At 30.6% G+C, this 12,543-nt stretch overlaps 1 protein-coding gene across 4 annotated transcripts; it reads left to right on the forward strand.

Annotated features, from left to right (window-relative positions):
* The first annotated feature begins 9,233 nt into the window (after window positions 1–9,233).
* LOC8283999 (ACT domain-containing protein ACR10) lies at window positions 9,234–12,543 on the forward strand. Of its 4 annotated transcripts, none has more exons than XR_007214340.1 (6): window positions 9,234–9,899; window positions 10,176–10,397; window positions 10,815–10,920; window positions 11,068–11,392; window positions 11,514–11,875; window positions 11,965–12,102. XR_007214340.1 is itself a non-coding variant. In XM_025157403.2 (6 exons), the coding sequence occupies exons 1-5, from the start codon at window positions 9,746–9,748 to the stop codon at window positions 11,823–11,825; spliced, it is 1,119 nt and encodes a 372-aa protein (XP_025013171.1). In that variant the 5' UTR covers window positions 9,235–9,745; the 3' UTR covers window positions 11,826–11,857; window positions 11,965–12,101. The 4 variants fall into 4 exon arrangements, 3 of the variants coding, with proteins under 3 accessions (XP_025013171.1, XP_048225813.1, XP_002519483.1); XM_025157403.2 differs by having other exon boundaries at window positions 9,235–9,899; window positions 11,514–11,857; window positions 11,965–12,101; XM_002519437.4 differs by having other exon boundaries at window positions 9,252–9,899; window positions 11,514–11,798; window positions 11,965–12,543.

Here is a 12,543-nt window from a genome sequence, read left to right on the forward strand (position 1 = left end):
CCTATTTTGTAAACCCAGAATAAGAAGAAGAAAAAAATGATGACCTGTTGCTATCTTGTCCAAGGCCAAATCACAGGGTAAGGTCTACTCTTTTTTTCTCTTTTCTTTTTATTGTTTATCAAAGGTTGATCTTTCGGCACATGGTCGATGGTTTTTAGATCGGCCCTGGTCTTTTCTTTTTATTAATTAATTTAATAAATAAATATTAATATTTTTTGAAAGGTTTTATATTTCACTATTATAAAGATTTTGAGTTCTTCAACTATAAGAGTTTTATGGTAATTCATTACATGAATATTAAGTTCTCTCTTTAGTTGTCATCCGCAGAGTTCTCTTTATTGTCGTCATACATCTATCTATACGGCATCTTGTCATAAAACATCTAAGATTAACTAATAAAGTTCGATCGAAGTGTGGGTTTCCGTTTCTTCGTGTATTATTACAATACAATCTCAATCCCCAAACGAGTGGAATTGATTGATGGTATGACTCCAACCAGTGATATTAAATAAATAAATTTTATTATATTTTTAATATTAATATTCATTTTAAATTTTCTATGAAAATGCAGTCATTTTTCTTCTGAAAAAAAAATATACATACACCTTTAAGCTATACTAATTGCATGGTCAATGCATATTGGGAGAGCAACTTAGGACAAATTTATGTTATGTATTTACGATTTCATAACACAAACATTGATTTTTTTATTTATTATTATTATTAATAATACAAACATACAAATATATATATATATAAAAAAAAAATATTATAAAAGCGTGATAATTTAAATAATTCATTCTTACCCAAGATATATGCGTTGATATTTATATAATTGATTAAAAGTAATGAGATGCAATAGTAATTAAGAAATTAAGGGAAAAATCCTTATAATTAGTAAGATTTTCAATAGCAGCGGCCAATAATATTTCATCCTAAGAAACATCAGTTTTAATTGATTTGAAACATTATCTTAATTGATTTGTTCCTCCTAAAAATTTAAAAAAAAAAAAAAAAAAGAATAGACTGACACTTGATTAGATTGTTTTGCACCCATAATTCAAATTCACATAAATTTGTCATAATCCAGAAAATATATTTTATGTTATCTAATTCAGATAGTCCATTAAATTTAATTAAACAAAGGGAAAAAAACAGTAGCATACATATAATTTGCACAGAAAGATAAAAAAGTCTTTCGTAGGCTTAAACACATTAATTGAATCAGAAATTGCCAATTAATGACACCCAATAATTAACTATAATTTGGTTAGCTAAGAATACTAACTAGTTCCTCATACAACAAAGACTAATTAATCAAAAGGACTGTCTTGCAACAACCATCCAATCATACTCACCTCCCCTATATATAGGTTAGGCCATATATATTAATAAAATACTATATTATATATATATATATGTTTTAATTGCGGTCCAAATATATATGAAGACAAACGATATTCATTTATCTATTGAGATATTATCGCTCGAATTATTCTTATTAAAATGATTAAAAGAAATTAACATTTTCAATAAAATAAACGGTTGAAAGAGCATGTAAATTAAGGTCAACTGGATTAGCGGTTAGGATCACTCAGGCAAGCAGAAAAGCTTTTGAATGGTCAAATCATGATGTACCTATTAAAAAATAAGGTAGTCACATGTTTACAGTAATAAAATAAAAAGAAAAAGGAGGAGCCAAATAAAATAGTTAATGCATCACTTGGACTATAAAAGATTTAGAATCCTTAGTTTTGATTTGAAAATTGGATCTATAAATAGTAAGATCAATGGATATTAAAAACTCAATTATTTTGATTGAACATAAAATTTATAAATTGATAATATAAATAATATTATATAACAATTTTTAAAAAAATATAATTTCAAAATAATTAATTTAGCTAATAAAATTTCGTAATTCAAAATGATGTCTAATTGGTTTGACAAAATTCAAGCTCAACCAAGTAAAAAAGCATATAATTAATTTCCTTTTATAAACCTAAATAATAATATTATATTCATTTCCAACTCAATTGGATAGTATCATTATCATATACGGGCAGACTTGTCAACCTTGTGCTGCATGTTAGTAGAAATTAGGGGTTGCCGTGTAAGAAAAGAAATCATGAAAATTATATTATCTAGTAAAATAAAATACCCCAGTGGTTCAAATTTAATATATTAGGCATAATTTATATTTTAATTTCTCATGATCAAATCATGGAAAATGTACAAAGCAAGATTCAATTTCAAAATAATAGGAGTTTGTACATGTGATTATGACATTCGAAACCATATGATATAAAAACATTATAATTTGGACATCAAAAAGAAATATTGCATTATTGTCCTCTCATAAAACTTGTGCTATTACCATAGAAGCTCAACAATGGTCCCATCTTCTTTTTATATAATACTAGTCAGTACTTTTTAATTATAAAATGTCATTTCTGACATTCATGGCTTCTTTTATATTTTGGGGTTCTTTTTTAATAATTTGTTGCAATTTGGACTTTTACAGGTTAATGAAAATAAAGCAAAAATATATATATACATATAAACCAATTAAATATTTATCCAAAAAAGTTTCAAAGTTTACTATTTCAGTGCAATTTTATTTGATTATGGATTGGAAATATGTATGTGTGGATATACACACTCAAAATGAAGGTTACTGTTCAATGGTTGGAATGTCTCATTGTATAGAAGAATAAAATATATTTTATTATGTATTGATTAAAATTTCGGCCATGTCAGACCGAAACAATTAAAATTGGAGTAAATTTGCTATTTCGATTGAAATTAACGAGATTGACTAAGAAGAACACAATTTTATGAAAAAAATAATTATATCATTAAATTGAGTTAAGTAGTTCAATAATGCTTATTTTAACTCAACAAAATCTATTATCTTTTTATTAATAAAAATGAATTGAAATTCAAAATTTTAAAATCAAAAATCTAAAAACTATACATAATCAATCATCTCTTTATTTATCATCTTATTTTATGCTTTACAGTTTAATCATGTATTTTTTTCACTAATTAATGAATTTTTTTATAATTTAATCTATATTATTTAGTAATAACAACTCAAGATTTTTGTAATTTGATTTTTATGGCTTTGTCGGCTATAATATACTATATTATACCTTAGTCGGTTGTGTTATAGAAAGATACATCATTATTATAATTCTATAATAATGAAAAATGTGCTATCTATTCGCTAGTTCTTTCTAATATATGTTATTTAATTTAAAATAGTTCGAAACCAACGCTAAAATATTTCGATACTAAAATCTTTTTGTTCTAATGATAAATCCAGAATCAGAGCCAAAATGGAATTCGTAACTTTTCTCTCATCCCATGCATCATGTTAAGGAAGCTCGGAACTAAACTGTGATTCTCGTGGGCTGTGACCCAAAGTTAAAAGCTTAGAACTCAAAAGAATGAAGCCTTAACTCACTATTATTTACCCTTGTTTGTAGGACATTGGGCCGTGATTCTCTTGGGCCATAGGTCTGCCTTCCAACAGGATTTATCATAATAAAAGAAAAAGTTTGATATCGTATGCTACTTCTAATTACATATTATAAAAGTTTATCTTCTCCGTTATATTAAGAGATTCTCATAAATGTTATAAGCAATATATATATCATCACATCATATTAAACTTATTTAACCATAATCAAGTGTAATCAGTTTTAATTAGGTAAACTTAGGGTTGGCAATTCGTGTCTAGTCATATTGGGTCAAGATACGTATATAATATAAAAAAGATATATCTATATACGACTAGTTTAATTAATTATATCACAATATTGAGTCTAAACACAAACACGTTTATTAACTATATTATATAGGTCGACCAGTGTAATCTGTTTAATAAATTAAATTAATAAAAGTTATAATTTAAATCTTAAGAGTTATATTATTAAGTACAAAACATGTAATATCCGGAATTTTTCTTTAATACAGATAATATTAATAATTATTAATAAATAAGTTTTTATTTAAGATTAATTTAATTTAATTTTTATTTGGTTTAAATTGGAATAAATTAAGTAGAATTTTAATGCTAGATAAATAAAGGAGTTATTTTCTATATCCTATTAGTTGAAATTTTAAGAAATTAATTAAGTAAATTATTTGTGTGTTAGGACTAACTTGGAAATTTATTTTGGGATGAGAACTAAAAGTATAATTTTATTATTATGGGGGTTTAATGAAAATTTGTATGTTTGGTATTTTTATAAATAAATATGTCGACAAGGGTATATATGTAATTATGTATTTTCAATAATTCCGATTTAGCTCAAATTAAATAGTTAGGGGCTTAATTGAAAGGCTAAAGTAAAGTTTAGGGGTTATTGGAAATTTTGTAGTGCGAAATTGTTGTAATTAAAAAAGTTGAGGGAACAAAAGGTAAGAAACAAAACTTTAGGGACTAAATGACGATATGGAGAAGAAGAAAAGAAGAAAGGAATCGAGGAGAGAAAGAGAGACAGGAAGAAGAAGAAGGCGAGGCGCGTCCATGGTGGGTACTCAGACTACGACATCCGCTGGCATCAAAAGGCTTATGGAGCAGGCCGAATCACGCTGGCAGTGCTGCGGCGGCAATGAGCTCTATTCCCAGGTTAGGCCTTGACTACTTTGATCGGTACGATCTCGATGCGATCGGCTCCTCAAGAGAGAGCTTCCTTTGTGGAAAATGGACGCTAATAGTGGCCGGAGATGGAAGATTCGGTGGAGAAAGAAAGTAGGGAGCAACCGGTGTTTTTCGGCTTTTTTGGCGAGCTTGGCGGGGGATGGATGATCGGAGGACATATCCGCACTCCCTATGCTCAAGCTTCGCAATGGCACCGGTTTCGTAGCGATCGGACTTCGTTTCTAAATCGACGGCCGAGATCGTCCGTAAATATCTCCGGATGATCGGAGGTCGGATTGGAAAATCGAAAGCGGGGATCGTCATCAGCGCGTCGTTTTGAGTCCGATGGTATGTTCGGATCGTCGATTGGACTCCAACGGCTGGAGGCGAGTCGACTGAGCGATCAAGCGTCTCGGTAATTTTTCTCTAGCCCATTGATTTTAAAAATTCTTTGGTATAATTATATGTTTATTGAATTGTGTTGTGTATTAGAAAATATTTGTGAGTTAAAATAACTATTTGTTGGACTGCCTACCATAGTCGTGAATTGTGCTGTGTGGAGGAATCGGAAAAAAATAGTGAAGTCTTGGGGACCCGACTCCCGTTGTATTTAATTGTTAAATTTTTGAAGTGTTTTTCTGGCAGGTCCTGGACCCATTTTACAGGGGGTAAACGTCCGTATTTTAAGGGAGGTTCTGCCGAATTTTCGGTAGAATTTTTACCCGAGTCGTGATTCTTGGACAGTCAGTCCTAGGAATATAGATCTAGGGTTAATGGTTAATTATTTCAGCGCTACTGATTAATTATTTTTCGTGATTAGTTGATCTGTCAGTTCGGCTCGCTCCACCAGAGGCATCGGAGCGGAGCTAAGAGGTAAGTCATATATCGGTTATGCACGTGTCATGCATAAATTTTTGATTTGCTATCGTGATTATTTTATTACAACTTTAATTATTAATTTAATTATTAATCATATGTATTATGCTTTTTAATTACTATTCATGCATGTTCTTTTTTTATCATTGTAGATGACTCGGGATGGGACGACAGTAGAACATAAGAGTTTGATGAGTGTTCCGATATAGATCCAAGAGTGATGGAAAAAGGTAAATGGGTAAATTTAAAAAGGAAAGTTTAGGACTTGCCCTGGTCAAGCATCACTCTCTAGGTTTAGTAGAGTGTGTTTGCCGGAGTAAAGGTCCTTGGTCGAGCATTACTCTCTGGGCGCCGGCTTATTTGGAAACCTAAGTGACCAGACTGGAGGTAAGGTCCCTGGTCTAGCTTCGCTCTCTGAGCGCCAGTCTTATTGGAATAAGAAAGCCGAAAGGCTAAGAGTATTAGTGATAATTAAGTGGCTGAACTGGATTTAAGGACTCTGGTCGAGCTTCGCTCTTTGGGCGCCAGTTCTGTTGGAATGAGATTAGTCGAGATGTTAGAGTTAAGGTTAATCGAGATGTCAATATTGAGATTGATCGTGATGTTAGTGTTGAGATTAGGGTTCTACTGAAGTACTCTGTCCCATTGTGTGTGAAAATTATTTTATTCACGCATGACATGACACTTTTAATTTTTGCATGACTTATTATTTATTTTAAATTAAATAAATATATTACTGAAGTGTTTGCAACTGTTTTTAGAGATATGATTTTAACTCACTCTCGAGACTAACAGTCTCAACTTTACTGTTTTTTCAGATCCGTGACTGTTAGTCTTCCCATGACCCTTATCTAGTAACCCGACTCCTTCATCATCGGGTAGTGTATTTGATTTGGTATGTTAATTTGTAAAATCTTAAATTCTCCGTAGTAGAAATAGTAGGTGTATCAGTTGTAATTTTCTGTAGTTTCGGGTCTCATCTAATTCCTTTGGCAGAACAAATTAATTATGTAAGATTTAACAGTTAAGATAAATTATGGCATCAGTAAAATGAGATGAGATTTAATTGAGTTAGTGAGTGTCAGACTCACTACGGGATTCGATGACCTTACGCCTAGCCATTCCCTAATGCCGGTCACGGGCCCACAGATGAGGTCATGGCAAAACAGCTCAAGTTTGAACTATTATTTTGAGACATAATTACATATCTAAAAATAATAAAATTACTCTCATAAACATGATGAGAAGAAAAAATAAATGTATTTTGAACGTGTTTATATGTATTGTATATTACCTATTAATCAATTAATCCATTTAGATAAACATATTTATTCATATTACTTGTCAGTTTTTCTTTTAATCATGGGCAAGAAAGGTGAAAATTTAAACTTGAGACCTGCACTCGAGCTCCATGGAGTTCTCCTATTGAACCAAATACCTAATGATATGTTACTCGCGAGTTAAACAAATGAACTTGTTTTAGTTTAATTTTTTTTATATCATAAATATGTTAATCTGTTTATAAGTCAGAATTATTTATTTTAAATATATATTTTCTTAATTACATGTTATAGCATGTTGTATGGTTTAACCTAAAGTGCTAACCCTAGTTCAAACTTAAGAGTTTCCTAGTAGATAGCGAAGGGACATGGAAATCTAATTATAGTACAACATGTTTTATTATAATAAGAAAAGTAGATAAAGGACCAACACAACATCCACTATGCAAATCCATCACTGGCCCGACTTTGTAATTTGAAGATTCTTTAAGTTGCCACTCTCTCTTCCTTTTAATGCATATTCTTTTGTTAAAGATTCAAGTCCCTCTCACCCTTCCAATTTCCCATTTGTTAATTCAATTATTAGTATCCAACCTAGGCTCATCACATATGATACCCTGACTTCATTTCCTTTTGTTAAGACTCTCACATTATTTGTTAATTAATGTTTTCAATGTAATTTTTATATATATTAAATTATTTATTTAAGAAAAAAAGTATTCTATGAAATACAATTTTAATAGACTTTTTATTCTTTTAAATATAAGATAAAAAGTTATTTTAGTTGTTCTATTTTTGAAAAGCTAGAATTTAATTCCTATTTTTTAGTATAATAGATATATTACAAATTTTCATATATTTTATTATTAATATTTTTATTTATGAAGCTAAAATTGAAAAAGAAAATTAATATTATTAATATTTATGAAAATAAAAATAAAATAAAAGATAAACTATATAGGATCGACTAAATTTAAATATATATTTTTACCATGTGTATATATAACTTTAAATGCTCTTTACATATTATGAATGCTTTAATTATACTATACTCGTTATATTTTTATTTATTTATAAAATAAAATAGCTATTTTTATTATAAAAAAATCACATAATAGCCCGTAGGATAATATTTTCATATTATTATAAAAATAAAAAAATTATATGATAATGGTAAGAATATTTAAATTAAAAAATTTTCCAAATTTTTATACAATTGATTCTTTTAATAATTCATATATTTAATATATTAAAAATTATTAAAAAGTAAAATATTAACTCATTAAATTTATATCATGGTGGCAACATAGTGGGGGATTTTGATAAGATAGAAATGTAGTGTGAATGCGTTGAAAATTGGAAGGACAGAATGAGGAAGACACCTTTTCTTGAAGACTCCGTGGTGATAAGCACGTGACAGGGACCATCCTTAGTCGTCCACTAAATAAGACACACGTTGCTGGCGGCTGCCACCACCAGTGTATGCTAATATCTCTACTCGCCAATTTGTCGCCGGTTTAACGCCTCGCGGTTCTTCTTCTTCTTCCTTTTATTTATTTTTTCTCTTTTGAAGTTCCAACTTCTCCGCAAATGAGTTCAATCAAAGGATGGACTTTTTTTGACTAACATTTCTTTTTCATTTAAAAAACTTCAATAATGGTTTTATTTTAAACAAAATCTAGTTGGACTAAGTAAGCATCATGTCACAATTTTCTTTTGAATGATGTTTTTTAATTAATAAAGTATTTTTGTTAAAATTCTTATATATGTTATATCATGTGGATAAAATCTAAATAAAATATAATATAATATTTACTATTTTTTATAAACATGCTAAATTATGATAACTTTTTTTCTTGGACTAATTGCTAAAAAGAAAAATGTAGTTTTTACCACTAAATTATAAATCATGGTATTTTTTAATGACTAAATTATAATCTGCTAATTATATATACAATTTCAATTACTATTTGATAATATTAAAAAATTAAATTTTATATAAATAATAACAATGCATATTAGAACTAATATTTGTGTAATTTATACATATAATATAGACTATAAATCCAAAATTCAGAAATTAAATAAAATTAAAATGTTAATATCTTAATCTTAATTATGTAACATATTATGTATTTTCACTTCTTTTATTAAATAAACATGATTTATTATTAATAAAATTTTAAAATTTTCAGTAATTAGTCTTAAATTATAAATATAAATATAAATATTAAAAGTTAGATAAATTTATAAAGCGCTTTTAATTTAAATATACGAAATTTTTTAAATAAAAATATAAACACAAATATTTAAAATTATATTTATTAAAAAAAATTATTATTTATAAGTCCGATTTGAATAAAATCGTAAAATAAAAAATTTAAAGATGTCATGGTCTTATGACTATATAGTAATGGAAAACACTAATCTTGTACACCTAGACAAAGAATGTCTATTTCTCATTTACACAGATATTTATTACTACGAATCATTTGATAAATTATAATAGTTAATAATTAAAAAAAGGAAAAAGAAAAAAAAGCAAGCTAGCTGGTCATATCAAGATATCTTTCTCCAACTTTTCAGCCATAATCTCGTAACCCAGATCTCAAATTTATCTTGATCCATACAATCTATACATACACGGACACAAAATATGAGAAAAAGAAAAAGAAAAATTAAAAGTAAAAGTAGACAAAAGAAAAAGAAACAGCAACAACAAGAAGTGAAACAGAATCAAAGAAACAAACACTACTTACTGTCTTTCTTTCTTGAATCCGCCTCTCTCGACTATTCTCTGTACTGTACTCCAAATACCAGACACACAGGCTGCCGAGGAAACAAGTGGCATAACAGAGTGGATAATACAATTGTATGTCTTTGTTCGTCAAGAAGAAAAAAGATTCAATCTTTTCTGTTCGTCAAGGAGAACTGAGACATGGGTATTTTGTACGATGATGTGGTGATCATCAGGCAGTCGGAGAAAGAAAGCGACTTGAGTGTTATTACAGTCAATTGCCCTGACAAGACTGGTTTGGGTTGTGATTTGTGTCGCATCATTCTCTTCTTTGGCCTTAGTATTGTTAGAGGAGGTAATTTTTAGCTTTATTTCCTGTTCTGGATTTTGATTCTTGTTAAAACACTATACAAATTTGAAAGCTTTCTCAATCTTGGAGCTCTCTTGTATCTCTTGCTCTTTTGTTTGTTCTTCTGTTGCCTATATGTCTACTAGTTATATTTCCAATTTTACTGGAAAACAAAACCGATATAGAACTGTATGTTTCTCTCTTTATCAAAAGTCTGCATGAAGCTATGTGATTGAAGGTCTTACAGTTCATTTTGTATATTGGATTTTTGATATGGTGAAGATTTCTCTACGGATGGGAAATGGTGTTACATAGTGTTTTGGGTTGCTGGAAATTCATCAACTAGATGGGGCCTATTGAAGAAGAGACTATTAGGAGTATGTCCTTCTTGCTCTTCAGCTTCTGGGATTCCTTATTACCGAGATGAATTGCTGCAGCCTCCAAGACCTCCTGATGTCTTTCTGTTGAAATTATGCTGTCATGACAGAAGAGGGCTTTTACACAGTAATAATTCTCTCTTGAATATTTGGCCTCTGCCTCTTTTCTGATTGTCTTTTCGTGTGCATAATATGTTGCTGGAATGATCTCTTAGATGGGTTCTGTTTTACTGTTTATGTTTCGTTGCTTTCATCCTTCGGGCTGCTTTGCATGACTATTGTGAACTCTTGAAAAAAACATAAGAAACAAAATTGTAGTGCAATATCACCATATTCTCACTAATAAGCTTTTCGGGAGATCGCTTCAATTTTATTCTCTACTAATTCAGTAATCATAGGGGGTATGAAGGGAAGGGAAGGATATCAAGTTTACTGATTCAATTCCCTTGTATACCTTTTTGATGTGGATGTTTGAATTAGCACTAGATGTTTCATTCATGGTCTTTTATTTGTGATAGAATACTGGAGGATTTTCTTTTGGCAGATGTGACTGAGGTTCTTTGTGAGCTTGAACTCACCATAAGAAAAGTGAAGGTGTCCACAACACCAGATGGGAGGGTGATGGACCTATTCTTTGTTACAGACACCAGGTTTTGCATCATCATATATTTTTTGAGATTCAAATTACTATTTTCTTTCATGCAAATGATATTTTTTATAAACCCTTTCGCTTTTGGAGAAATTGATTGTGCCCATCTTCTTCTTATTTCGAAAGTAATGTTCCTTAATCCTTCTAGGGAGCTACTACATACAAATAAGAGAAAGGAGGAGACGTATGGTCAGTTAAAATCTGTTATTGGAGATGGCATGATAAGCTGTGACATAGAAATGGTTGGCCCTGAAATTACTGCGTGTTCACTGGAGTCTTCATCTCTTCCTACTACAATTACAGAAGACATGCTTCACTGGGAAGTTCCTCCTGGCTCATTAACTTCCATTAGTGTTTCTGTCACAATGGACAATTCACTGAGTCCTGGCCACACACTTGTTCAAATTGCGTGTCAAGATCACAAAGGTCTTCTTTACGACATAATGAGAACTCTAAAAGATTATAATATAAAGGTAGTTAGATTGATAGAATGTGATTTTTCTTGTGTATTTTCTTTTACCTGAAGTCCTAAATCAAGTTCTGAAACAAACTAATCGAAGCCTTGTTGAACCATGTTATGGCCTGTGAAACTAGATTTCTTATGGGCGCTTCTCAATAAAACAAAGAAGAAATTGTGAGATTGACTTGTTCATCGTTCAAGCTGATGGGAAGAAGATAGTTGACCCTAGCAAGCAGGGAGCATTGTGTTCTCGTTTGGAGATGGAATTGTTGCGCCCTCTTAGAGTAGCTGTCGTAAGCCGCGGTCCTGATATAGAGCTTCTAGTGGCAAATCCTGTGGAGTTATCTGGCAATGGAAGACCTCTCGTATTTCATGACATCACACTTGCCCTCAAGATGCTCAGTACCGGCATTTTTTCGGTACCAACTCCTTTGCTTGCTAAATGAGCTCCTATAGAATATATTGCTGCAGTTTTGAGGTTGACAATGCATTACAAGTTGAGATCAAGTCAATAATGCAATTTTGATTTATGTAACATTATTTTGTGTGCAACAATTGAAATATGTATATCCATTACTTTTTCAGGCTGAGATTAGGAGGTGCATGATCGGGGATCGGGAATATGAAGTTTACAGAGTCTTACTTGACGAAGGGGAAGGTTTGTCCGTCCCTAGAAGCAAAATTCAGGAAAGAGTTTGGAATATGCTAATGGGTTGGGACTGAAATGACTTGAAGATATCATTTCTTAAATGGACATGGTCACCTCTCACCTGTGCAGTGTATTTCTCCTTTTTACAGTATGTAGGTGATGTAAATTTCAGATTATATCTCCTTAAAGGCGGGGCTGTTCCACTTCTAACATGTATCTTAAATATGAGAATACGAAGATAAATAGAAAAAGATTGAAGAGGCACATGAAGTCTTGTCATACATGTTTGGCATACCTGAAGTCCTTCCGTTAACGGATGCTTGCGATGCATTAGTTCATACCCGTCTTGCATTCCATCAATACCTTCTTTTCTCTGTAAATAAGATATGTAACTAGAGCATGCAATGTAAAGTGAACAAGGGTTTTGTAGTTCAAAGTTACCAGTTGTGCCCGTAGAAGGAGCTAACTGGACATCTGCATATTAATTAAGACAATAAGATAACAAATTCATTGTA

This window comes from Ricinus communis, chromosome 10 (genome assembly GCF_019578655.1).
Source record: "Ricinus communis isolate WT05 ecotype wild-type chromosome 10, ASM1957865v1, whole genome shotgun sequence".
NCBI lineage: Eukaryota > Viridiplantae > Streptophyta > Magnoliopsida > Malpighiales > Euphorbiaceae > Ricinus > Ricinus communis.